A 27,583-nucleotide genomic window follows, 5' to 3' on the forward strand; every position below is an offset into this window, starting at 1 on the left:
AGTGTTTCCCCCTTCACCACTACTTACTAACTCTGGGTGCTGAAGTTGCCTGCCCATACCTATTTTTAAGTGGACTCATGTCTCATTAATCCCTTTGGGATTGACAATAACTGCTTAGTAACGAGGTTCCCAACACTAAAGCAGAGTGTGAGTGTGTGTGTGTGTGTGTGTGTGTGTGTGCGTGTGTGTCTAAAGCTGGTGTCCAGCCACTTAACTATTCTCCTTCAGCCACTGAAGAAGCACACATGAAACATCCTTTTGTGTCATAGGACAGCATTAATGCTCCCATCTAATGAAATTATCTGTTAGTTGTTCTCACTTTAATTTCACTCACCCTCTGGTTAACACAATAGCAGATTTCAAATATGCTGGCATGTAACAAGCAGAAGAGTTCTTCAGCTGTTACTAGGTATGCAAACCAGTTCCATCCATCAAACTTTGCTAAAAAATTTAATACCATTAAAAGAATGGAAATTAGTCTAAGATACTTCTTCATTCCATGAACCAGTCTGCAGCCCAAACCCCACTATATTGTTAGGCAAAAGTTTATATTTGCCGTACAAAACTAAAGTCTTTGTTATAACAAATCAGTTAATCTGAGATCAAATTAAACTTGCACAAGAAGCTCTGACAAAAATAATGCGGGCCACTTTTTCTGCAAATGCCTATGTTAAGCAGTTGTCCTGAAGTAATTTCACACTTACCGAGGTAAGAACAGTCCTGGTGATGGGATCTATGCATCTCCCTGCAGAATCTGTGCATCTCTGAGGCAAAAAGATCCCACCAAGCTTCTGCAAAATAAACCTGAATACAAATTATTATTTTAGAATGGAGACAGAAGTAAAACATATATATATATTTTTTTACTATAGCAGTTAATTTATGAGAACACTGACCTTGAGTCGCCAGGTTGGGTTCATCCTTTCCACCAATCAGAATCTGGTATCTCATGGAGTCTGACACATGCCCATGGCAATGCACACAACAAATAATGACCACATAGGCATGCACATTCCCTGTACCTGTCAGTTCAAACAATAGTCACTAGCACCTTTCTGAAAGCAAGAAACAAATTTGGAAAACTGGTACTCCCATTAATAAGCAACATATTAATGTACACTTGGCCCAACTTATAAGGGCTTCCAAACAGACAAAGCTTGCTGGATGTGCTGTCCATCCACTCAAAAAATTCTTGACCAATTAAGGGGTCCTTCCTGAAGATCAACTGACACTGTAAACACATACCTGACCATCAAGGACCACACTTGATGGGTCCCCACGGTTAGACCGAATCCAAAGCAATAAAACAGCAGAGGAGGAGAAGCATGCATCAAAAGATGGAGCCCTGGTCAATGTGCCCAAGGCTGTTCTAAGGCAATCAAAAGTAAGCAGTGGAGACAATAATTCCTGCAGAAGAACAGATTAACTACAACACAGGTTCGCAGATAAAGAGCCACCCAATCTATCACCATTAGTCATATTCTTCCCTCTAAACAGCACAGTCCCACCAGTGAACTGATTAAGTGGTGCACTTTTGAGGGGAAAAAAGGGCCTTCTTTTTTCTGGTATATAGAACTGCCCCCGGCAAAGAAAGATGGGGACAAACAGTCTGGTTCAGGCAGTAAAATAAATTCTCAGAAAAAGTGAGATAAAATTAAGGGATCCACAAAAAACAGAATCAAAGGGAAACCACACTTGCAGGCCTGAAGCTTCGGGACCTTCCTGTAAAAATAAAGCACTCAGAAAGGGAATTTATCCCAACAATAAACTTCAATCACCACCAGACCCTCAAGCCAACAGAAGATGATTAATCAAACAAACATGAAGAAAAAGTCTCTTTGGGGGTGGGGGAGGCCGTGGTTGAACAGGGCCACAGAGTAGTAGTACTGTCACAGCAACTGTTCAGCTTGTGCTATACTTCAATCCTGCTCTCCATCTGGAAGAATGGAATGAAGACTGCCCAACATACTCACGGAAAATGGAAACCAAGACCTCTAAAGCATCAAGAATGCATGCAATTAACAGACAAGGATAGTGACTGGTGAAAGGTACTACTTTATTCAAAAAGAAACATTTTACGTTCGCAATCCAAGACGAATTTCTGGTGGTTCAAAATCCTCCACAGCTCTAGCCAAAATCAGTGATCTAATGGGGAAAAAAAATCATATGCCAGGCCTTGAGGTGCAACTTTCCTGACTATCAGAAAATAAGGTTTTGGTGCGGTGCTTGAGTTTTTCTAGGAGCCAAAACATTTCTCAAGTATCTCTCACAAACGGTTTATGGTTTCACCTGGATTTCCATTTTGTATTTAAATTACTTTGTTATTAAAGAATTCTTTTGCTTGTTATAACTAGCATTCTGAGATGTGAAGAGTGACCATTAGCAGACAATTAGCCTGATCAAAAGAATCCTTTTAATGTAGCATCTAAAGTACACACATTTAAAAATCTGTCTTTTATAAAAGTAAAATAAATATGACCTCCATTTTCACTTTGTTCTCTGTTATGAAATTTTTGTCTTCGATACAAACTGTAGAAACAAACTGGATTCAGAAAGTTGTAAGATACATAACTTAAGAAACACTATACACACATTTCATTCAATCTTGTCCATTTCCTCAGTATGATTTTTAAAATTCTGTGCTAATCTAAATTTAATAGTTTCAACAAACAACTGTCAGAACGATAAGAATGCCACCTTTTATCATATGTGACGTTTTTACTCGCTCATCTCTTGCATTTAGCTCAGTTGCTGTTTCCTTAAGATTACTGCCAGCATACCTAACTGTCTAGAATTTTGCTGTTTCTCTTGCCTCATTTGTGCACTGTACCTCATTAAATTTTTGATTCTGCTGATAAATCACTAAGGATTACAGCCAATCAATAATATCAGACATTAGATTTTCATATATCGGCCTGTCCAGACAATGCATGTTTATGCAAACCCTGCTGTTCTAGTAACGAAGATAAATTAGAATTATTAAAAACTGTCCCTGGTTTTGGACATTCAGATTACACCTGGCTTTGTCCAGAATTCTTGAGCACAGAACTTGAGAGGTATGTTAACATAATTAACTTAGAAATGGGGTGGGGCAAAGGGTAGGACTTGGTCAAGTTTTTGTCCACTCCAAAAATGGCAACCCTAGGTGCAGCCAGCTGTCATTTTAGTAAAGGAAACACATCCCTAGCCAAGAAAAACAAGTTCCTTGTGCCACTAGATGACAAAGTCTGAATCCATGGACTACTTTAACACTAACAGGCACAAATAATGAGATTCAGTCTTTCTCCTTAAATTCTAGTATAATATGTGGAATCACAACAGCAATGAAAAAAATATGCAATGGCTGCAAAAGCCACAAAAAGGAGAATATAAGCTCCTCAAACTATGTTCAACTTACCTATCTGATGACCAAACAGAACGGGAAGTCTGTGATACAGCAGGTCCTAGAAGGGCCAAATGCCAGAGCCCCCAACACACACACACACACTGCTAATCATTCAATTCTTACACAATTATTTCTGGAGTAGTTTTCATTTCTGCTCCTTTTCTTAAAATTTCTACTCAACATCCATACAACATATATCAGAAATAACAGTCACATACCATTACCCTAAGCTTTCGACTGAAATAAACAAACATACAGGAAAATACAGTATTTCAAAAATAGAAATTAGGATGACATATCTATCATATGCCATACCCCTACTCAATGATTCTACTGTCCTCTTCTTCTCTATATAACTCAGACTTGCCTAACCTACTCCTTCCCAGAACTGTTCATCTTATTCATCATTCTAACCATGATCCTAACCCTCTTTACCCCTCTTTCAATTATAACCATGGTCTGTTCTCCATATTTCCCTCCCTACTGGGCCTTCTATTCCACACCTGTCACTCAGACTAAGATTTTTATTCACCAACACCTTATGCCACAACCAATTTTCCTTAACCATGCTTAGTTCACATGTAAATTTTAAGTCCCCCGATCTGTCCCTTTGCATGATCTTGCTATTCTTCAGTTCACGTCTCCTGCCACAATCTGACTTTCTAATCTTTACTTCCAATTCCATCCTCGAGATCCTGAAGTTAACTCAAACAAAATTCCCATGTATCAAGAACTTCCCTGTAACAAGAACAATCCTTCAGACACACTAGGGCCCCATAACTGTCTGAACTCTCCATATGACCACCTCATATACAACTGATCCGCCTTATTCTGCCCATAACAACTGACTGCCTCATATACAGCTGATCTGCATTATTCTCCCCAAAACTATCTAGTGTTACCCTCTTTTTTTTTTTTTTTTTTTTTAAGAAACTGGTTCTGTACCACCCATGTATAGTTGCCAGCACCCATACTCTACGGGTTTGATGTTCCACAGATGTTTTTTCTCCCCCACACTTTCGCCCAAAGTCTACCATCTCCTCAGCTGTCTCCTTGCAGTCCACCTTTGTTGCATTTTTTTCCATCAACAGTGTACATTTTCAAGTCCATATATAAAATCTATTTTAACTTTCTTTACTGTTGTCAAATGTTCCCAAAAATGTATCTCTCACTACACCCCTTTCCAAATCAGTGGTCTCCCTTTTGATAAGATTCTGCACTGTGGCTCAACTCCCAATAAAACAATCAATCCTCCCTGTTATCCCATACTGCTTTTACACTTTGCTTACACCCTTCCCCTTCACCCCTTGTTTTTCAACTTCTCCAACATGTACTCCCCTGCTCTTTCCACCCATATACTATCTTATACCCCATTATACATCCTGCAAAACACACAATCTTCAACCTACTCTATTTAAAATGCCTCTTTAAATTTTTTTCATCACCCTGTGTGTATCCACTTTCACCCTCTCACATAATGCCCCATATATATCACCTTCCCCCTTTGTTCCCAGAAAACTCACTCCAAATACCTTTCTTCCTGACCAATTAAATGATGCAAAATGCTAACAGCATAATGCACAAAATCGGGGGGGGGGGGTGTAACCCCTTTCCTTCCTGCCCCAAGTCTTTCTTTACTACATATCTTCCTATCTTCCTCTGTTCACTGTCCGAATAAACCTTTTGTACTTCTACTACTATCCTTTTTCACCGTCTTATACCCTTGCAGTCTGAAATACCTTTAAACACCTACTGCCCTAGACAGCACTAACCCTGCCTTCCAACTTCCCCTTACTTCTAAACACAAACGATTTCCCTGCATGAAAATTTCTGCAAAAATTCTTAATACACCAGGCAATTGCTCTCCTGACATCATTCAAGAGTAGCATACAATTGTCAGCAAAAAGGAAAATCCCATTCTTAACATCCTTCTTCCAACTCAGTCCCTAAAACCTTTCTTAAGCTCTGCATTAGGATCTTGATAAGAATAAGAAAAAAAAAAACTCTGGGACAAGAGTCATTCATGCCGCATACCATGCTGTAGCTCCACTATCTGTTAACCTGTCCATTAATACACAATCTCTTCCATGGTGACAATGCCAGGACATCTTCAATCCAACCTCCTTCCTTTACAATCTGACCTAAAATTCAAAAAAGCTCCCAAGACACAGAATAAAAAGCCTTTTGAATGTTCACAACTACTACCTCTGCATTCCCTCAACCTTCACTTTCCAACCAACAAAATTTACTAATAATTACTGATATGCCAAAAAAAGAAGTTATGTACTCACCATAACGTTCCATCTGAGTAGGTACTTCATTTGTCTGCAACCTGTGGGCATCGGATCCGATCTCGGATCCGAGCCGGCAGCTTCACAAGCTACAAGATCCGAGCTCCTAGCTCCTCCCCCTTACCCATAATCCCCTGCCACCAACTGTGTTACCTCAGATCGATTTTGCCCAATCTAAGTCATAACCTCAACAGAGGTATACTGAAGACCTAACCTCAAGACAGCAATATTGCAGGTGACCAGAAAACCCCGAAAAAGGGTTAGGGGGATGGCAGGGGGGGGGGACGGTTGCAGACAAATGAAGTACCTACTCAGATGGAATGTTATGGTGAGTACATAACTTCTTTATCTGAAGCAGTTACTTCATTTGCTCTGAAACCTGTGGGACAAGAGTCCCCAGCTACCTAGACAATAAACCTGGGTGGCCTTATGGAAGGATATTCGAAGCACCGCAGAGCCAAAAGAAGCCCTACTTCTCGATATCATATCCCGTATATAATGAGAAATTAATGTATGAGAAGAGGACCAGGTAGCTGCTGAACATATATCGTCCAAAGGAACCCTGGACTAGAAAGCTGCTGAGGTGGCGATGGACCGGGTAGAATGAGCGTGTATTCCCATAGGAGCTGGTTTGCCTGAAGATGCATACCCCCTGAACTATTCAATGACAAATCCAATTTGCTAGGGTCACTTTAGAAATGGCCCTTCCCCTGGCTGATTTTGCAAAGGACACAAACAACTGATCAGACTTGCGAAAATCTTTAGTTCTGTGCAAGTAAAAACGTAGTTGCCTGTGTACGTCCAGTCTGTGCAATATGTACTCTCCCTTATTCTGAAAATTTGGAAAGAAAACGGGCAAATTGATTGATTGATTGATATTCGATTCCGAAGCCACCTTAGGTAAGAAAGACGGGTTAGTCCTGAGAGACACTCTATCCCTGTGAAAAATGAGATAAGGGGGTTTCATACACAGTGCTTTGGAGTTCTGAAACCCTCTTAGCAGAAGTAATAGCTACCAAGAAAGCCGTTTTCCAGGACAAGAATTTTAAAGAAATCGAGGCTGCAGGCTCAAAGGGTGGACTCGTCAGGGCTTGCAAGACTAGCGTCAAATCCCATGAGGGTACCACCGTTTTCACAGGAGGTTTCAAGAGAAAGATGCCTCGCAAGAAAGTTTTGCATAACTTTGTGGATGCCAATGATCCTAGTCCATCTCCCACATGAAAATGGGAAATGGCTGCTAACTGCACCTTAACCGTAGAAGCACTTGCTCCCTGCCAAAAAATCAGCGACAGGAAGTCCAGGATTGTCAGAATAGAAACTGTAAACGGATCCAGGCCCTTGTCTGTTGACCAGATGGAGAAGCGTTTCCACTTGCTATTATATATCTTCCTGGTAGCCGGCTTATGAGCTGCTACCAGAATGGCCTTCACTGGTGATGAGATACCGGGAGTACTAGCCATCAGTGGAACTGGATCAACCAAGCCCAAGATCGAGGTTTACCAGGTTCGGGGTTTGACATCCTGCGGGATGTGAAATCAGGTCTGGAATGGGTTCCAGTATCCAAGGGGGAGTTAAACTGTGAGACCGCAGGTATGGGAACCAGATCTGACGAGGCCAGAATGGGGCTATAAGGATAACTCTGCTCCCCAACAGTGAGGCTTTCTGTATGAACTTCGTCATAAGCGGAAGGGGAGGGTAAGCATAAAGAAGACCGGGAGGCCAAGCATGAACAAGAGCGTCTCTGGGAGTCTCCCCCTCGGGGGGGAAGTATTGCGAAGTACTCGCTGCATTTTGTGTTTAATGGAGAAGCAAAAAGATCGCAGCGAGGCCAACCCCACTTGCGAAGATCTGCTTCGCGAGACCACTCGTACTGAGTGAGAATTATCCGACTCAGTTTGTCCGCTAATATGTTGGACCGTCCCGGAATGTGCGTTGCTACTAGAAAGCGGTTGGTGGATATCGCCCATTCCCACACTCTCATAGCTTCTCGACAAAGGGGATAAGACCGGGTTCCCTCCTGTTTGTTTATGTACCAGACTATCGACATATTGTCGGTCTGGACTGCAATAGTCCCCAGAGGAAGAAGGTCGTGGAGAGCTTGCAACACTAGAAGCACCGCCCTCATCTCTAGGACATTGATATGCAGAGCGGTCTCTAGGGAAGTCCACGTGCCTTGGACGGTTCTGCCCGAACAATCCCCCCCCCCCCCCCCGAGGCGAGAAGCATCCGTGGTCAATGTGGCTTGGGGCGGAGGAATCACAAAGGGTTTGCCTTGCCTCAGCTCTCGAGAGTGAAGCCACCAAAGAAGGGAATCCCTGCAAACTCTGCTCAGTGGAATCGGGGAGCTTAACGGGTAGAGTAATAGTGACCACTGAACCTGGAGGGTCCATTGTAAAAAGCGCATTCGCAGGCGTGCATGAAGGGATAGACCGACTGCCGCTGCCATAGACCCTAGTGCCCTCAGGACTAACTCCACCGCAGGAGCTTGGTTCTGAAGAAGAGTAAGCACCTGAAGCGACAAGCTGCTCAGCCTGTCCGACGTCAGAAAGGCTCGAGAAGCACGGGTATCCAATCTGGCCCCTATGAACTCTAAGACTTGTACAGGGCAAAGGAAGGATTTTTGAAGATTCACTGAGATGCCTAGACTCTGGGCAAGAGTCAGAGCGTAATCTCTTGCAATGCAGAGTTGATGCCTGTTGGCGGCGGTAAGGAGCCAGTCGTCTAGGTACGGGAAAACCTGAATGCCCTGAAGTCTCGGGTGGGCTGCAACCACTGCCATGACCTTGGTGAACACCCTGGGGGCTGAGGTGAGGCCGAACGAAAGAACCCTGAACTGATAATGACTGGCTCCCAGCCAGAAGCGGAGAAACCTTCTGGATCGTCTGTCCATCAATATGTGGTAGTACGCATCCTTGAGGTCTATAGCGCACATCCAGTCGTTCTCCTGCAGCAAGGGGAGAATTGACTGAAGTGTGACCATCCGGAATTTTTCCTTGTGGATGAACAGTTTCACAGCGGACAAGTCTAGCATGGGTCTTAGGTCCCCCGTCTTCTTTGGCACTAAAAAGAACCTGGAGTAATAACCCAATCCGGACTGATCTGGTGGGAAGGGCTGGATGGCTCTTTTTCTTAGCAACTTCGAAACCTCTGAAGCCGCTGCCTCCCTCTGATCGGGTGGAACATCGGGGAGGCCTCTGCTTGTAGGGGGAAGGCTTAGGAAGAAAATGGAGTAACTGCTGGATATGACGCGGAGCACCCATCGATTTCTCATAATGGACTCCCAATTTGACAGATGCTCCATCAACCGACCCCCAACTGCCTCCAGAGATCGACAGTCGGGTAAAGCCCTCAGTGCTGCTGCGTGGGTCTGTCCGAGAAAGGCTCTCTGGACCCGAAATTACATGGCCCCCCCCTCTGCCTCTGGGCCGGCGTCCACCTTGTCCTCCTCTGCCTCTGGAGGACGTGGGGTCCGAAGCTGGATGCGATTGCTGAGACTTGCGGAACCACAGCTTCTTTTGTCCCCTCTGATTCCTTGAGAAGGATCGTTGAGGATTAGAGAAGCGGACCCCGACGGCAGACAGCGGCTTCCCGTCCTTCTCGCTTTGGACCAGCATTTTGCGAATGGTCTTGCCAAAAAGCGAAGACCCGTCAAAGGGCGGATTCGCAAAGGATGCCTTGAAGGGTTCCGCAAAATCGCAAAGGTGGAGCCAGGCATGACGCCGCAAGACGACCCCGACTCCGCTGGCCCTAGCGGCTCCCTCCGTTGCATGAGAGCGTAGCCGCATGGACGTGTTAGATATGGATTTTAGAGTGGCCATATGAGTTGAAAACACATTCTTGTCCTCGACAGACATGGACTCCGGGGGGGGCTGCAGCGTATTCCTTAATCAAGTCTCGCTGTAGCCTAATGGTATGTACCATATAATTCAGCGCCCTCACAGAGAAGGTCGCTGAAGCAAACATCCGCTTCCCAATGCAGTCCAGCGCCCGAGATTCCTTATCCAACGGGTGGACCGAAAAACTCTCTTGGGCGAGTTCTCTCTTTGTGGCAGCCACCAACATGGCATCGACCGGAGACCCCTTGGCCCACGACTGTCTATCTGATGGGGGGCTAAGGACTTTGTCGGGCTGTCTCGGGATTGGCTCCATGGTGTCTGGCTCCTTCCACGCCCTGGTAGTAATAAGGTCTACCAGGGGGTCAGCCGGAGGGGACACCCAGGAGGTAGACGGGCCTGCCTCAAACGCCTCCAGAAACACGGATTCGTCCGTGGAAGGTTTTTGGGCAGACCACCCCCCTCTAATACGCAACATCTCCATGATGTCGCCGAAGGAGACATCCTCGAGGGGTGATCTTGGGGAACCTTCCGTTTCATCCAAATCCGTGTCTGTGGTGATGGACTCAGGGGAGTCCAGGTGCCTCCTTTTACACCTACGTTTACGAGGGACCACCTCGGTGGGACTGTCTGAGGAGGGCTCATCAACGGCTTCCTGTTCCTCCACGGGAACCGGCTGGAGGGCTTGGGCAGGCTGTCCCAATGGACGGATGATGGAGGATAGACCCATATGCAGCGGGGGTGCGGGAGGATCCGAAGCCCAGACCGGGGACCTTTAGGACCTCGACAGCACCCTCTCCACTACCTCAAAAGCTGAAGGAGAACTACTCTCCCCAGGCTCCGAGAGCAATCTCCACGGCTCCGAGGTAGGGACCGGAGTCAGAGCCGATGCGGTCGGATCAGAGAGAGAAGTGCGCTCCGACCTCAATGGCGCCAAAGACACATCAACTCCCCCGGATCCGACGCTCCGAAAGGGCCCGGATCCGATTACTCCAAAACCCGAAAACGGGTTGGAGAAGGAGTGATCGGAGCGAAGACAGAGGTCGCACCCCCCCCCCTCGCAAGAGCACCCCCATCTGCATTTGGGTCTGCAAGTATCGATGCATCATCCGATCCATATCTGTGTCAGTGAGGCTCCTGGTCGACCTGGAGAAAGTCGTCGAGGCAGGCTGGGAGGGTCACCTCGACGACCTCGAGGGAGACCGGTACTCCCCCTTCAGTGAAAAACGAGGCGAACAGAGCCGAGAGGGGGAGGATCCGGGAACCCTTGAGGGAGAGCTAGCCAGCTTAGATGGCGGGGCTGAGGGTTGAGTCTCAGCCCGCCTTTTTAGAGACCTGTGTCTCTCCTTATCTTTGTGCTTCTTCTCTTTAGAGGAAGAGGCACCAGAGTCCCCCGAACTCAAACCCAAATCGGGAGGCTGAGTCCCCGGTTGATCGGGGGGAGCGGAAGGCACTGGGGCTGAGGAGACAGCCTGAGCCTTGGAGGGGGAGGAAGAAGCAGCTGAATCCTGGGTGAGCAAGCCCGCCGGGATCAGCTTATTCTTCCTGTCCCTAAGTGCCCGTGGGTTAAAGGCTGCACATATTTGGCAAGCCGTTGATAAATGGGCCACCCCCCCTGGCACAAAACGCACTGAGTGTGACCATCAGCAGGAGAAAGCTTATGGCCACACTCAGTACACTTTAAAAAAACGGCCTTGGGCCCTTCAGCCATTACACAAACACGCACACCCAAACACTAAGTGGGGGAGGGGTAGACACAGAAAACTAACACTACTACACAAAAAAAACTATACTGTCTATAGGGACACTAAAACACACAACAATCAAACTCTGAGAAAAAGCTTTTCTCTAAGAGAAAAAAGGAACAGTCTCACCAACTTAGCTAAGGAGCTCTTCAAAAAGTAGCTGTCTTCAGCCGCGGCAAAAAGATCTGAGGTAATACAGTTAGTGGCAGGGGATTATGGGTAGGGCGAGGAGCTAGGAGCTCGGATCTTGTAGCTTGTGAAGCTGCCGGCTCGGATCGGAGATCGGATCAGATACCCACAGGTTGCAGAGCAAATGAAGTAACTACTTCAGATCCTACCTTTCATGAATCTTGCTTGACATTTTCCTATTATTCTGGTTAACTAACTTTATAGTCTAGCAATAACAATCTTTGCTAAGACTTCTGCATCCTTATTACAAAGGGAAATGTGTCGACAACTCCTAACATTTCTACAGTCTCCTTTTGTTTACACAGGATCAATGTTATTGCTTCACTGAATCAGGAAAAGCATTATTTAGATTGATTACGCACCATCTTTCAAGTATCCCCAATATCCAACTCCACTTGCTTAAAACAATCAGTTGGAAAAACTTTTTCCTCATGTCTTCTATTCTTTATGATGCTTAAAAGGAGAAATCACCTTCCCCCACACCTCTCTCTCTATTCAGTTCCTCTCTTCCTTTCCCTTCCAACACACTCCATCATGAATCAAAAAGGCCTTGCTCACTCCACACACATATGCAAGTCCTAATAACAGAAATAAAGTACATCCCTTATTTCCTTATTAGCTTTTCTTTCAACTCTCCTCTCCATAGCTTTCACACCACTGATCCATGATGCATTCCTTTGTTCCTTAATTTTCCACATCAGCAACTTTATAACAGCCTCTCTCCTAATCCACCCCCCTCCTGGCTAGCTCTGCATCAGTCTTTCTGTCTTTCGTCTCCTCATGCTCATCTTCATCTATAACTGGAGCTGCCTGAGGTACCCCTTCCATCATTCTAACCCTCATTTCTTTATCCCCATAGATCTTGCCTCTCCCCATAACTCATCCTCTCCAGGCCGTGTTAAATGCATCTCACTGAATCAAGCCTATCACCAACGAAAGCCCCTCAAATGGATACCATAATCTCCCTCAACATGTTCTGCATCCACCCTCTATCTCCTCATTCTCCAGTTCCCTGGATTTCAACTCCTGCCACATCATCGTTACCAATGCATGACTGGATATGCTGTGATCCATCCACTTTATTTTCTCCCCAAATCTCCTTATTTATAAGCAGTCATTCCAACCTGCTTGCCTGTTAATATTTACACCTTCAGAATGAAAACCCACCATCGCCTTTTTACACATCAAACTCTTCATATCCTTTTGCAACTCTTCCTAACTCTCTCCATGAAATTCTACTGCCCAAAATAATCGATCCTTTATTGCAGCCAAGTCTCCAACAATTATAATTCTATCCCTTTCCTCTGTAATTGTTAGCAACTGCTGTATCCATTCCCTATAGATGGTACAGGCATCTGAGTTTAGCCAATAAAAAGATCTGAGCACCACCCCAGCATCTTCTTTAGTCATTCACCTAAGAGCCCCATTCTCCAGTAGTGACTATCAAATTCTGTGCCTACCATTTTCCTTCTCTCTCACCAAAATGCAGGTTCCCCTCTTCCTTACACCTTTCACATACCCCTAAGCATGCACAACTTCTGTTCTCAAATCTTTAACTTCTCTCACATTTACTATCAACTCCTGCATAAAAACAGCATCAATATCTTCTCTAACCAACTTAGCTAAAACTCTCTCTCTTAAAAGGATCATTACCTCCCCTCACACTTCATGTTCCAAACTATCCCCTCCATTACATCTTGCCTCCTTCTGCTGCGGCTCCTCTATAGCTAGGCTTCATGAGCACTTGTGGATGGGTCATCAGCCTGACCAATACTATCCCCACTCCATGGGTAAGCAAAGCTTGCTGACCACTGAATCCTGTCTGATAAGCAATGAGCTTTTTTCTTCTTTATATGTGCATAGGTATGTACTAGGCCAATGACCCTGGAGTCTTTACAAACCTAGCCCATAGGATTACCCTGGCATCATGCCACCCATTAGTTCCCAGTGCCTCTGTCGAGTAGAGTCACTGGAGTGAGGTCACTGGAGTGATACCTGGGGTGAATTAGAAGTTATGTACTCACCATAACGTTCCATCTGAGTAGGTGTATTCATTTGTCTGCAACCTGTGGGTTATGGATCCGATATCGGATCCGAACCGGCATAGTTTCCAGCTATGGATCCAAGCTCTCAGCTCCTCCCCTCACCCATAATGCCCTGCTCTACCCTCATGACCTCAGATCGAGTTTGCCAAAGCAACAATACCCTCAAAAGGGTAACCAGTAATATGCAGGAAACTGAAAAGGCCAGGGGGATAGGAGTTGCAGACAAATGAATACACCTACTCAGATGGAGCCTTATGGTGAGTACTTTACTTCAAAATCTGTTGTAGAATATTCATTTGTCTGCAACCTGTGGGACAGAGTCCCCAGCTACCTGAATCTTGGGCGCCATCATGGAAGGATATTCGAGCCAAAGGATGCTCTACCCTGGATGCAAGATCCAACTTATAGTGAGCAATAAATGTATGAGATGCGCCCCATGTAGCTGCTGCACAAATATCATCCAGAGAAATCCTAGCCTTGAAGGCTCCTGAGTTAGATACTGACCCGGTTGAATGGGCATGAACACCCTCCGCCTTCCTGACGCTTGATAAGCCAATAAAATGCACTGTGAAATCCAGCGGGACAGAGAAACTTTGGAAATTGGCTTGCCCAAATTGAATTTTGCAAAGGAAATAAACAGCTGGTCGGATTGCCTATGACCAGCTGTCCTGTTGAGATAAAATCTTAGTTGCCTGTGAACATCTAGTGAGTGTAGCCTATATTCACCTTTGTTTTCATACTTAGGAAGAAAACAGGGAGGTTAATAGATTGATTGATGTTTGCTTCAGAAGCGATTTTAGGAAGGAAGGACGGGTTGGTCCTGAGGGAGACACGGTCCGGATAAAAACCAAGTAAGGAGGTTTAGCTGATAAAGCTTGAAGTTCAGAAACTCTCTTGGCTGATGTAATGGCTACCAAAAGGCTGTCTTGTAAGACAAGAATTTGAGGTCCACTGTAGCCCTTGGCTCGAAGGGGAGCGGTCAAGGCCTGTAGGACCAGAGAAAGGTCCCAAGGAGGAACTGCTTGCTTAATAGGGGCCTGAGAAGGAAAGTACCTTTAAGAAAGGTTTTGCACAATTTGGCTGACATAAGAGGATTAGATTCTTGACCAATGTGATAGTGAGAGATTGCCGCCAGTTGAACTTTGACTGTGGAACTGCTGGCACCATCATTAAAGAGAGGTTAGAAAATCAAGCACTACGGGAGAGGAACCGTGAAGGGATCTAGGCCTTGCCGCTCCGCCACACAGAGAAACGTTTCCATTTGCTTCTGTAAACCTTTCTAGTGGCTGGTTTATGAGCCGCCACCAAAATAGCCTTTACCGGTGAAGAAATACCGGGAGTCCTTATCAAGAGTGGAACTGGAGCAGCCAAGCGGTCAGCTTCAGGTTGTCCAGGTTCGGAGGAGGAATGCAGGATGGATGGGATATCAGATCCGGGATGGGATCTAGAATCCAAGGAGGATTCACCGAGTGAGACCTTAGGAAGGGGAACCAGATCTGTCGAGGCCAGAATGGAGCAATGAGAATCATTCTGCAACCCACCCGAGAGGCTTTCTGAAGAACTTGCAGCATCAGAGGCAAGGGTGGATAGGCATACAGAAGACCGGGTGGCCAAGCATGCACCAGGCGTCTCTTGGGGTACCTCCGGGAGGAGGTATCAGAGCGAAAAAACTGTCGCACTTGGTGTTTGAGGGAGAGGCAAAAGATCGCATGAAGGGTTCCCCACCGTGCGAATATGCCCGCTACTTGACAATTGAGAGACCACGGGTCAGAATGGTGCGACTGAGCTTGTCCGCTAGGATGTTGGACCGACCGGAATGTGCGTTGCTATGAAAGCGATTGGTGGAGATTGCCCATTCCCAAACTCTCATGGCCTCTCGACAAAGAGGGTAAGACCTTGTTCCCCTTGCTTGTTGATGTACCAGACAACAGACATATTGTCCGACTGAATCGCAATTGTTCCCAAGGGAAGAAAGTCCTGAAGTGCTAGCAACGCCAAGAGCACAGCTCTCATCTCTAGAACATTGATATGCAGTAAGGTCTCTGTATCGCTCCACGTGCCTTGGACTGTCCGGCCCGCAAAGTGCCCCCACCCGAGGCGGGAGGCGTCCGTGGTCACCGTGGCGAGAGGGGAGAAGCACAAAATGGGCGGAGATCCGGGGAGTGGAGCCACCACAAGAGGGACCGCTTGCAAGCCTTGCTGATCGCTATGGGATGATACATGGGAAGAGCAAGGTAAGACCACTGTACTAAGAGCGTCCACTGTAGAATGCATATTGAGCCTGGCAAGAGGAAGAAGAGCTATCGAAGCCATGGACCCTAGAGCCCTCAGGACCAACTCCGCTGGAACAGAACTTGAATGGAGAATGGCCCGCACCTGGAGCTGCAGATTCAGAATCCTGTCCGCAGTAAGGAAGGCTCGTAAACTCCTTGTGTCTAGTCTGGCCCCTATGAAATCTAAGAGCTGAGTGGGTGCCAGGTTGGACTTTGTATTTATTGTGATGCCCAGAAATGGAGCAAGATGGAGAAAGGAGTCTCGCCGAGAAGTAGATGCCTTGTTGGGGCGGTAAGGAGCCAGTCGTCCAGGTAGGGAAAGACCTGCACCCCTGAAGCCTCAGGTGGGCCGCTACCACTGCTAGTACTTTGGTAAACACCCTGGGGCTGTGGTGAGACCAAAGGGAAGGACCCGAACTGGTAGTGACTGGCTCCCAGCCGAAGCGGAGAAACCTCCTGGAGCGCCTGTCCATTAGGATGTGGTAGTCCTTGAGATCTATCGAGCACATCCAGTGGCATTCTCCCAGAAGGGGAGAATAGATTGTAGAGTGACCATTCGAATTTTTCTTTGGGGACTGCCAGATTCAGGAGAGAGGTCTAGGATTGGTCTTAGTTCCCCGTCTTTTGGCACTAAAAGAACCTGGAGTAGAACCCTGATCCGATCTGGTCTGGGGAACGGGCTGGATGGCTCTTTTCTCTAGCAGATGGCCAATTTCTGCTAAGCGGCCTCCCTTTGACCGGGTGGTACGTCTGGGAGGGACTGCATCTTTGGAAGGTGAAGGAAAGGAATGTGATATCCCCTGGATATGATTTGGAGAACCCAGCGGTCCGATGTTATGGACTCCCATGCCGCTAGGTGCCCGAACGTCCCCGACTGCCTCCAGAGTAGAGCAGTCGGGCAGCCCTCAGGGCTGCTGGGCCGTTCAGAGAAAGGTTCCCTGGACCCGAAGTTTCTGGGAGCCCCTCTGCCTCTAGGGCGGCCCTCCTTGTCCTCCTCTGCCACGGAAGGACTGGTTGTCCGAGCAGGCTGGGACTGCTGCGACTTCGGAACCACATCTTCTTCTGACCCTTTTGGTTCCTAGAATAGGGCCTCTGGGGTGCAGAGAAGCGGATTCGCAGACAGCGTCTTCCGTCCTTCTCGCTCTGGGTCAACGCCCGGTCTTGCCAAACAGAGCAGAACCATCAAAGGGCCTTGAAGGGCTCAGAGAAATCAGTGGCGGAGCCAGGCCTGACGCCTAGCGACCAGTCCTGTCCCCGCAGCTCTAGCGGCGCCCTCCGTAGCATGGGAGAGTAGCCGCAGAAGTATTTGTGACTGACCTTAGAGTGGCCATTTTGGTGGAGTGCAGAGCTCTGTCCTCCTCCGAAATGGACTCAGGGGGGGATGCAGCGTACTCTTTAATAAGGTCTCGCTGCATCCGAATAACGTGTGCCAAATAGTTCAGCCCTCACCGAAAAGGTGAACTGAACATCCGCTTCCCCAAGCGGTCCATCATCCGAGACTCCTTGCTCGGTGGGTGGACTGAGGACTCTCCTGAGCCAGTTCCCTCTTTGTGGCCGCCGCCATCAACATGGCATCTACAGGAGGCCCCTTACTCCAATGGGTCCTGTCAGAAGGCGGGCTAAGGATTTTGTCAGGTCTTTTGGGAATTGGCTCCACGGTGTCCGGTTCCTTCCACGCCCTGGTGGTAATAAGGTCCACCAGGGGTCGGCAGGGGACACCCAAGAGGTAGACGGGCCCGAATGCCTCCAAGAACACGGACTCGTCCGAGGAAGACTTGGGGCAGACCACCCCCCTGATACGGAGTATTTCCATGATGTCTCCGAAGGAGACATCCTCGGGTGACCGTGGGGAGCCTTCCCCTTCCTCCAAGTCCGTGTCTTCAGTGAGAGACTCAGGGAGTCTATGTGCCTCCTTTGGAGCCTCCTCTGGGGGCTGTCAGAAGAGTCCTCAGCAGCCATTTGCTCCATAGGAGCAACTTGGGGCACAGAAGCGGGCTGTCCCAGGGGCCGGATGGTGGAAGCCTGGCCCAGTGCAGAGGAGCGGGACGGAGCGAAGCAAGTGCCGGGGTCCGGAGACCCTCAACAGAGCCCTCTCCACTACATCAAAAGCCGAAGGAGCCGACCTCGACCAAAGGATCCGGCAATCGGCTCCCCTCGGATCCGAAGAGTGGATCGGAGCCGGCGCTGGCACTCGGATCCGAAGGACAGTGCGCTCCGACACAGAGCACTGATCCCCGGATCCGGCTCGGATCCAGGCTCCGAGATCGGGTCGAGGGCATGGTGGATCCGAAGTACCAGTACTATCGGATCCGACCTCCCGGCTGCTCGGCTCCAGCTGCTCGAACCCGGAAGCGGGTCGGAGAAGGAGCGATAGGCTTGAAAAGGGTGTTGAGCTCGAGGCAAGAGCACTCCCATCTGCATCTGGGCCTGGATGAACCTTCGCATCATCCGTCCAGATCAGCATCCGAGCTATGGGTAGATCTCGGCGAGGCTACCGAGGTAGGCCTGGAATGCCTCCTCGATAGCCTCGCGGAGATCGGGTCTCCTCCTCCTCAGGACCCGGTGAAGCACACAGGTGACCGGAGCCGAGAAGGAGGAGACAACAGGAAGCCGGGAGAAGCGGGGCGAAACAGAGGTCTCGGCCCGCGTGCTTCTCCTCCGGTCCTTCTTAAGCATCCCTCTCCTGTCCTGAAGCGGGAGTTTGAGTCCCAGGAGCAGGAGGGGTGCTACAGGGGAACAGCTGCAGCCGCAGGGGGTCGGGCGAGTCCGGCGGTAAAAGACCCGCCAGGACCAGCTTGGACCTCCGCTCCTCAGTGCCCTGGGGTTGAACCCTGCACAAATGGAACAGCCAGATGTGAGGTGCTCAACCCCAAGACACTACACACGAGTGTGGCCATCAGCCGGTGAGAGCTTATGGCCACACTGAGCATTTAGAAAAGAATGACTTAGGCTGGTCAGCCATAGTCAAAACTTCCCAAAAGTTACAGAAGTAACTTAACAAAAACTAAAACAAGCACACAGGCCTCACACACACTCTACGTACCAGCGAGGGAGGAATAAAAATACTACTGTAAATTAAAATTAAACTAAAAACAGTCAATACACAAAGGGAACCTACAACTTTCACACAAAAAGTTTAAAGAAAGCAAAAAATTTCTATTTTTAACAAGAAAAATACCACTTAGCTGAGAGCTAAAGACACCACATCCAGTTACCAGCGCGGCAAACAAGATCTGAGGTCATGAGGGTAGAGCAGGGCATTATGGGTGAGGGGAGGAGCTGAGAGCTTGGATCCATAGCTGGAAACTATGCCGGTTCGGATCCGATATCGGATCCATAACCCACAGGTTGCAGACAAATGAATATCCTACTTCAGATTTTTCTATTTCCCATCCACTCATCAAGATTTCTCTTGAAGAGGGCCAGTGAGGTGCTCTGTTTGACATGTATGGGAAGTCTGTTCCATAGGATGGGCAGTCTCTGGGTTACGAACCTGTCCCTCCAGTATGTTCTGTTGATTGTGGTAATGAGGTTGAGGTCTCTGGAGTGTGTGGTGTGGAGGGACTGGGATTTCTTTAGATGTAGCATTTCTAAGAGAGTTAAGTCAGACATAGCTTTGTAAGTCAAACAGAGATAAGTAGGCAATACGAGACAGAAAATAGTTGGGAGTTTTTTTGAGTCTGTCCATGTAGGACAACTGTTTAAGGCCTAGGTTCCTCTTTGTGAGGTACTTTTGCAGCCTCTCGAGCTGTTGCAGGTGTCTAGTGAGGTACATGTCAAATGGGGCACTGTACTCTATGATTGGTCTAATGAGGGAAGAGTAGAGAGTGACAATGACCTTTTTCTTCCTGGATGCAAAACCCTTAGTAATGAGATGTGCCACATAGGATTTTCTGACCACAGCGGCAATGTGGTGGTCAAAAGAGAGGTTGCTGTCAACCTGTGTTCCCAGATCTCTTATAATGCCTTCTGTGTTCAGTGGACTACCATTTATGTTTTAAGTCATGGGAACAGAGTTTTTCCCACAGCAAACACAAGAACCAAGTCCCAGCCACTGATAAAGGCAACTGCCAGATAAACACCGAAAATTCAAAGCATAAAAATTGGCAGGAACACCACAGCTTCACACAAAGTATTTATTTCTAAAAATGGACCAGATAAGCGCTTTTGTGTTGTAAAACCAACATTTCTTCAGATCATAAAAACACAAAGTCACAACTTAGTTTAAAAACAGTTAGATGTTCAATCAACTGTGTTAATTCATCACTTCATTAAACCAATTTCCTCCCTTTCGATACAGGTTTTAAAGAGATACAAGCATTAACACCAGGATGTTTAGCAGCCTGTAGCCTCAAGATCCATTTAAGTTCTACTGTTTCAGTATAGTTAGTGAGATTACCCCCCCGGTGACCCACATGAACTATTTGTAGTATTCTAAAAACAAACTCATGTCCAGCATTTCCTTTAATATGTTTAGCTAGTGCATTGTTCATATTGCAAGTCCTAATCTCATAAGCATGACTACAAATTCTATATTTTAATTTCTTATTGCTCTTACCAACACAGAATCCTGTGCAGGACTTGCATGTGGCTAAGTAAATCACTTTGTTGTACTACAATCTGCAGAGAATCTGGGACTAAAATATATTTCATCAGTGGATGTTTACACACTTGTTCTTGTGAAATATATGTATAGGCTCTGCAATGCCTGCAACTGTATGTACTAAGTCTGGCAGATAGCAAGTTACTTGACCTAGTATTACAATTCCCTGTGCACATTTGTCTTTTCAAGTTTAAACAATTTTTGTACATAAAGGAGGGATTGTTCCCAATTATTTCAGCTGTCTTGTTGTCACTTGTGAGTAGTCACCATTTTTTTTGTATAATACTACAACCAGAGCCTACATCATTTGTGTAATTCAGACCAAATCTGAGTTTACTGGTAATGCTCCTATTCCTTATGGGCACTAGAAGCACATCTGGAGAAGTGTGGGGCAGCAATGTTTTTCTATCCTTGACCACCCTCTCTTTATGCTGTATCAGAAGGTCCTTCTTATAGCCCCTTTTCAAAAAATGTTGACTCAATGCATCAATGTTTTCATAAAATGCTCCTTCTTGTGTGCATAGCTTACAGGCTCTCATGTACTGGCCTCTTACTACATTAGGATATATATGCCTGGGGTGCATACTATCAAATGACAAGTAACTATTTTTCCAACATCCTTTTCAGAATAAATTGGTATCTATCTGACCCATTTGGTTAACCATTAATTGTACATCCAAGAAATCGCTTTCTGCGACATGGACATAGCAAACTTCAAAAATTCAGTAGTATGGTTAATGTAGTGAAGAAAATCATACAATTATTCTTCGCCCCCTCCTCACAAGATAAAAACATCGTCCACAAAACAACGGTAAAATCTGATGTGTGATCTGTATATATTGTTATTGTTAAGCAGAAATTGCTCCTCCCATAAGTTCATTACTGCATTTGCATATGAATTTGCACAGGGGGTGCCCATAGCCACCCCCATTTTTGTGCATATAAACAGTCACCATACAAAAAAAAAAAAAAAAAAACATTAATTTTAAAGTCAAATTCTGACAGAAAAGTCATAGATCAACCAGATCATCACTCACCTCTGATTGTACATAAGGAATAAAACTGAATCCCTTACTCAGAACAGATAATTCTGCTTCAGTCAAAATACGGTCAGAAAGGTTATACATTATACAATTCACCTCCTCATCTTGCGCATTCCTTGTGGGCGCTCGTTGGAATGTTTCCTCTTGTGGCACCCTCGGCTGAGCGAACGAGATGACTTCATCATCCAAAGGGGATGAAGACATTTTTCGGCATCGAGCTTAAGGCCATGGTTCTGATACCAGTCGTTGGTCTCAGTGAGGCCTTTCTGCAGGATGTTGACATCACTTGGGGAGTTAGTAATACCTCCCAACTTGCAATCATCTGCAAACTTTGTCAGCCAGAGTCCCTTTGTGTTGGCCTGGACTTCAGAGAAGTAGATACCAAACAGGAGAGGACCCAAGACCGAACCCTGTGGGACTCTCTCGTGACTGGTCGATAGTCTGACTTGGACTCTGCTACTTTCACACTGTGGGTTCTGTGAGCCAGTTTGCAATCCACCTAGTGATATAGGGGTTGATGCCTAGCTTAGCAAGTTTTCTATGATTCCTGAGTGGGGAATGGTATCAAAGGCTTTGGCCAGATCAAGGTAGGCTGTATGAACCACCTTGCCTTCATCCACAGCTCTGGTGTCGGACTCAAAGAAGTCGACCAGGTTAAGCAGGTATAATCTACCCTTCACAAAACCAAACTGTGTGGGATCCAGGGTTTGGAGATTCCCTATATCCTTGTTTATTAGGTCCATGATGATGCGTTCCATAGCTTTGCATATCAAGACTCATCAGGCTAATGGGGCAATAGTTCCCAGGGTCTGTAGTCGGTTCCTCTTTTGTAGAGAGGGATGACTGTAGCAGTGCACCATTCGGTAGGGACAAAGCCTGAGGTGAGGTTGTAACTAAACAGGGCACACAGGTGTGGCGCCAGTTCACTCTGTAGTTCATGTCGAACACTGCCAGGGATACTGTCAGGTTCCATAGAAGCTGCATTCTTGGCCTTGGACAGTGCTGTTTTAACCTGTGCACATCAGTAATACTGGGCGCCTGGCAATTTACTGGTATTGTGATTGGTTCTTGGGAGGGGGGGGGGTAAAGCTGGCAATGAATCTGTCGGGCAGTATACTGGCAATATCTGTTGGCTCAGTACAGGAGGTACCACTGTGCAGTAGCTCAGAGCAAATCTTTTAGTTATGTACTTACCATAACTTTAGATGTTTGGGATCCATCTCGCCTACATTCTGTACTGATGGATTCGGAGCCGATCCTCGGCTCCGACTCGGCACGCTATACTATAGAGCAAAGTCTCTTATTGGCTGAGCTATTCTATATCCCAGGATGCACCACCACTAATTCCCCAGATCTTGTTTGTCCGCACACATGCACACACACACATGTACTGCTGATATAACATCGCCAGATGTTTCAAGATGAAACGGTCAAACTCGAACCGTGCGGTCTCTTCTGATCTCCAAGGCAGGGGGAAGGAGGGTGGGTTATTAGGAATGTAGGCGAGATGGATCCCAAACATCTAAAGTTATGGTAAGTAGATAACTAAAAGATGTTATGTGATCCTATCTCGCCTACATTCTGTACTGATGGGACAGCGTCCCTAGCACCTGATTCCTGGGTGGCTCACTGGAAAACACTCCTGAGAACTGTGGAACCGAAGGAAGCTTGCCCCCGAGATGCCACATCCAATTTGTAATGAGAAATAAAGGTGTGAGGAGAGGACCAGGTAGCCGCAGCACAAATGTCACTAATGGCAAGCTTGGAATGAAAGGCTGTTGAAGTAGCCATAGCCCTTGTAGAATGAGCTTTCACAGTGGTTGTAAGCTCTCTATTAGAAAGAAAATAAATATGACTGATACAGTCTCTGATCCACTTGGCAATAGTGACCTTCGTGACGGCTTTGCCCAATTTATTGTCTGAAAAGGACACAAACAACTGATCTGTTTTACGTGTTTGGAGCGTCCTATCTAAGTAGAAACGCAATTGTCTGTGAACATCCAATGAGTGGAAGATATATTCTGCTCTGTCTGAATAGTTGGGGAAGAAAACTGGAAGTTCCAAAGACTGTTGAAGACAGAAACTAGAACAAAAGATGGATTAGGCCTAAGGGATACTCTATCCTTGTGAAAAAACAGGTACGGCGGTTTGACACATAGGGCTTGAAGTTCCGAAACTCTTCTGGCTGATGTAATTGCCAGCAAAAAGGCAGTCTTCCAGGAAAGAAATTTCAAGTCAGAAGTTGCTGCCGGTTCGAAGGGGGAAGAGGTCAAAGCACCTAATACAAAATTAAGATCCCATGGTGGAGCAGTATGAGAAACTGGAGGACGTAGCAGCCCAGCACCTTTCATGAAGGCTTTACACAACTTACTGCTCATCAAAAGTGGGTCTATACTTTCATGAAAATTAGAAATAGCTGCTAATTGAACCTTAATGGTGGAGACCGAAGAACCTTGATTAAATAAGGAAGCTAAAAATTTCAAAACTTCAGCCACCGGGACAGTAATGGATTCTAATCCCCGGAGTTGGGCCCAAATGGCGAATCTCTTCCATTTACTATTATACATCTTCTTAGTCGAATTCTTGTGGGCCGAGGACAAGATATGTATAACTTCTGAGTCCAAAACCTGGTTCCTGACTATAGTTGGAAGTGGAGGAGCCAAGCTGTTAATCTCAGTGAGTGAAGGGACTGGTGAAGCTGTCCCGACTGGTGGATCAAGAGATCTGGAACCTGGTCCAGGAACCATGGACAGTCCAGTGCGTATTTCCGAAGAAATTGCAGCCAGACTTGACGAGGCCAATATGGGGCAACTAAAATCATCTTGCACTGCAAGTGAATCGCTTTCTGGATCACCCTGGGAAGAAGAGGAACCGGTGGAAAGGCGTACAGTAAGCCGGTGGGCCAAGTTTGGACTAGGGCGTCCTTGGGAAACCCCCCCGGAACCGGGGTGAGAGAGAACTGTAGACATTTTGTGTTGAGGGGAGTTGCAAAGAGGTCGCAACAAGGAGTTCCCCATCTTCTGAAGATCTGAGATGTTACTCTGCCGTTCAGAGACCACTCGTGCGGGGAGAGAATGGTTCTGCTCAGTCTGTCGGCTATCACATTGGATCTCCACGGAATGTGTGTTGCTACCAAGAAACGGTTGGTTGCAACAGCCCAATTCCATACGTTCATGGCCTCACTGCAAAGAGGGTAGGACCTGGTCCCTCCCTTCTTGTTCAGGTACCAGACTACTGACATGTTGTCGGACTGAACGGCAATCATACCCTGGGGGAGGTAGCTGTGTAGTGCTTGAAGCGATAGAAGCACCGCCCTCATTTCCAGTATATTGATGTGTAGGGAACTCTCGTCGGGGTGCCACTTGCCTTGGACTGACCTGCCCAGGTAATGTCTCCCCCACCCCGTCTGGGAGGCGTACGTAGTCAAAGTGGCCACTGGAGGAGGAGGAACGAAGGGTCGCCCCTGATCCAGGTTGGAGGAGAGAAGCCACCAACGGAGGTCCTGTTTGCACGTCTCCGTGATTATAATGTGGTGACTGAGAGGAAGATCCTGATACGACCACTGGACAGACAGGAGCCACTGGAGAATCCTCATGTGCAATCTTGCTAAGGGGACCAGGAGAACGGTAGCCAACATGGAACCCAACAGTTGTAGGACCATCCTTGCTGGGGCTCGGCGTTTGAGGAGCAATGCTCGGACTTGAGATTGTAATGTTTCTATTCTCTCTGTAGGAAGACAGACCCGCATTTGCTTTGAGTCTATCTCTACCCCGATAAACCGTATGCGCTGAGATGGCAGCAACACAGACTTTGCCCAATTGAAGGTGATTCCTAGGGAGGTGCCTAGAGATATAGTGGCTGCTAGGTTCTGTAATAGTAGATGCCAGGAGGTGGCAGTTAGGAGCCAGTCATCTAGATACGGAAACACCTGGAATCCTAGACTCCTCAGGTGAGCAGTCACCACCGCCAAACATTTGGTGAACACCCTGGGGGCTGTGGTGAGACCAAAGGGCAGTGCGCAGAACTGGAAATGACTGTCTCCCAAGCTGAAGCGCAAATGTCTCCTGGACGCCTGATCTACCAGAATGTGATAATAAGCGTCCTTGAGATCTATGGAGCACATCCAAACACCTTTCTCCAGTAGCGGGAGAATGGATTGTAAGGTGACCATCCGGAACTTGGACTTCTTGACTGATCGATTTAGGTTGCTGAGATCCAAAATGGGCCTCAAGTCCCCTGTCTTTTTTGGCACCAAAAAGAATTTTGAGTAAGTCCCTAATCCGGTCTGGTCTACGGGGACCGGTTGGATGACTCCTTTTTGAAGCAGCTTTGAAATTTCGATGGCTGCAATATCCCGTTGACTGGGTGGCGGGTCCGGGATTTTCCTGGATGGGGGGGTGCGAAAAGGGGATGACGTAACCTCCGGCGATGATTCGGAGCACCCATCGGTCCCGAGTGGTACTCTCCCAAGCCTTTAGGTGCCTCGAACGACCCCGACTGGCTCCGGAGCTGCGCAGTCGGGCAATCCTTCAGGGATGCTGAGAGGTTGAAGAGCCACGAAAGGACTCGCGGTCTCCAGTGTTGCGGGGCCTCTGCCGCCTCTGGGACGGCGTCTTCCTGAAAAATTTCCTCCTCTGCCTCTAGAAGGGGATCGTCCTGCTGTGAGGGGTAAGTCTTCTGAGATTTACGGAACCACATTTTCCCTCCTCTTTAGCCTTGGGATAAGGCCGAAGGGAGAGGAAAACCGTGCCACGGCAGTCAAAGTCTTACCCTCTTGTTCACAGCAGGTCAAGGTGTCCTTTACCTTGGGTCCAAACAAAGAGGACCCATCAAAGGGAGCGTCGGCAAAGGAAGACTTGAAGGCCTCCGTAAAATGTCACAGGCGGAGCCAGGCTGGTCTCCGTGAGCAACACCGTACCGCCGCTACCGCCTCGGCTGCATACGAAATGAGCCTCATGGACGAGTTCGATATCGACGATAGAGTAGCCAACTGAGAGCTAACCGTCTGGGCCAACTGCTCAGGTAGGTTACCAGAGAGGGTATCAGAGTTCCTTGATCAGATCCCTCTGAAGTCTAGTGAAGTGCGTCAGGTAATTCAGAGACCTTAAGGTAAAGGCTGCTGAAGTAAGGGTGCGCTTCCCGTACCGGTCCATGCTCCTAGACTCCTTATTAGGAGGATGGACGGACGTCGAAGCCTCTGCCACATCTTGCTGGGTAGCAGATGCCACCACCAGAGCATCTACAGCCACACCCTTGGTGAGAAATTCCTTTTCCGGGGGCGCTGACAAAAATTTGTTAGGGCGAGCAGGCACCGGGTTCCACAGAATCTGGATGTTCCCACGCCGTTAGAGAGATCAAATCTAGGAGCTCATCGAAGGGCGGAGACACCCAGGAGGCGGACGGCTGAGCCCCGAAGGCCTTGAGGAACACCGACTAGTCAGAGGAAGGGGGTTTGGACTGCCAGCCACCTCGTTGTTTGAGGACTTCCAAGATGTCCGCAAAGGAGACATCATCCGAGGACGACTTGGGGGACCCTTCCGCATCAAGATCGGTGTCCAAGGTGAGAGACTCGTCTGGGGAGTCGACGTGCTTCATCTTGCACTGTTTTTTTCTTGGGGGTTCCTCCGAAGACTCTTCAGAGGGACCTCCAGGAAGAGGGGGACCCCCAATGGGGGTGACCTCAGGCCCCAGGGCTCTGCTGTCTTGAGACAGGGGGACTACAAAGGAACCAGTCTCCGTGCCTAGGGAAGGTGCCGGGGAGACGGTGGAGGTAGCCAAAGAAGATTTGGCCAAAGCACTCCTCATGGCTCTTAAAGGCCGGACCCCCAGAATCCTGGGAAGGTCCGACCCCCAAAGCCATAACAGCAGACGGCACTCCCACAGCCGACGCACCGAAAGAGAGGCTCGAACCGAAAACATCGGTCCCGGCCACCCCGGGCCGACCGAAGAAGTCCGTGCGAACTCCGACCAAGGCCGGGAAGGAGTAAGGGCCGGACCCGACCCGGAAACCTCCATCGGCTCCATCAGCACCGACTCCAACGGTGCCGAGGCTGTTGGAGGAGGAACCAAGGCTAAAGGGTGGACCATCGGCTCCGATGCCGACTGGGCTGGAGCCAAACTAACTTTTGGAAGACTGGAGACTGAAACAGCCTTTGGAGCACCCTGTCAATGTCCGA

General features: G+C 47.6%; 1 protein-coding gene across 1 annotated transcript in view; it reads right to left on the reverse strand.

The window, feature by feature from the left end:
- Window positions 1–665: 665 nt before the first annotated feature.
- LOC122810655 (glycerol-3-phosphate acyltransferase 1, mitochondrial-like) overlaps window positions 666–27,583 on the reverse strand; it is a 701,052-nt gene continuing 674,134 nt past the window's right edge. Inside the window, exon 9 of the mRNA XM_044082228.1 lies at window positions 666–804. Coding sequence (XP_043938163.1) covers window positions 666–804 — 139 coding nt within the window. The remainder of the gene's footprint in view (window positions 805–27,583) is intronic.

This window comes from Protopterus annectens, chromosome 9.part0 (assembly GCF_019279795.1).
Source record: "Protopterus annectens isolate FY-2018-M chromosome 9.part0, PAN1.0, whole genome shotgun sequence".
Taxonomy (NCBI): domain Eukaryota; kingdom Metazoa; phylum Chordata; order Ceratodontiformes; family Protopteridae; genus Protopterus; species Protopterus annectens.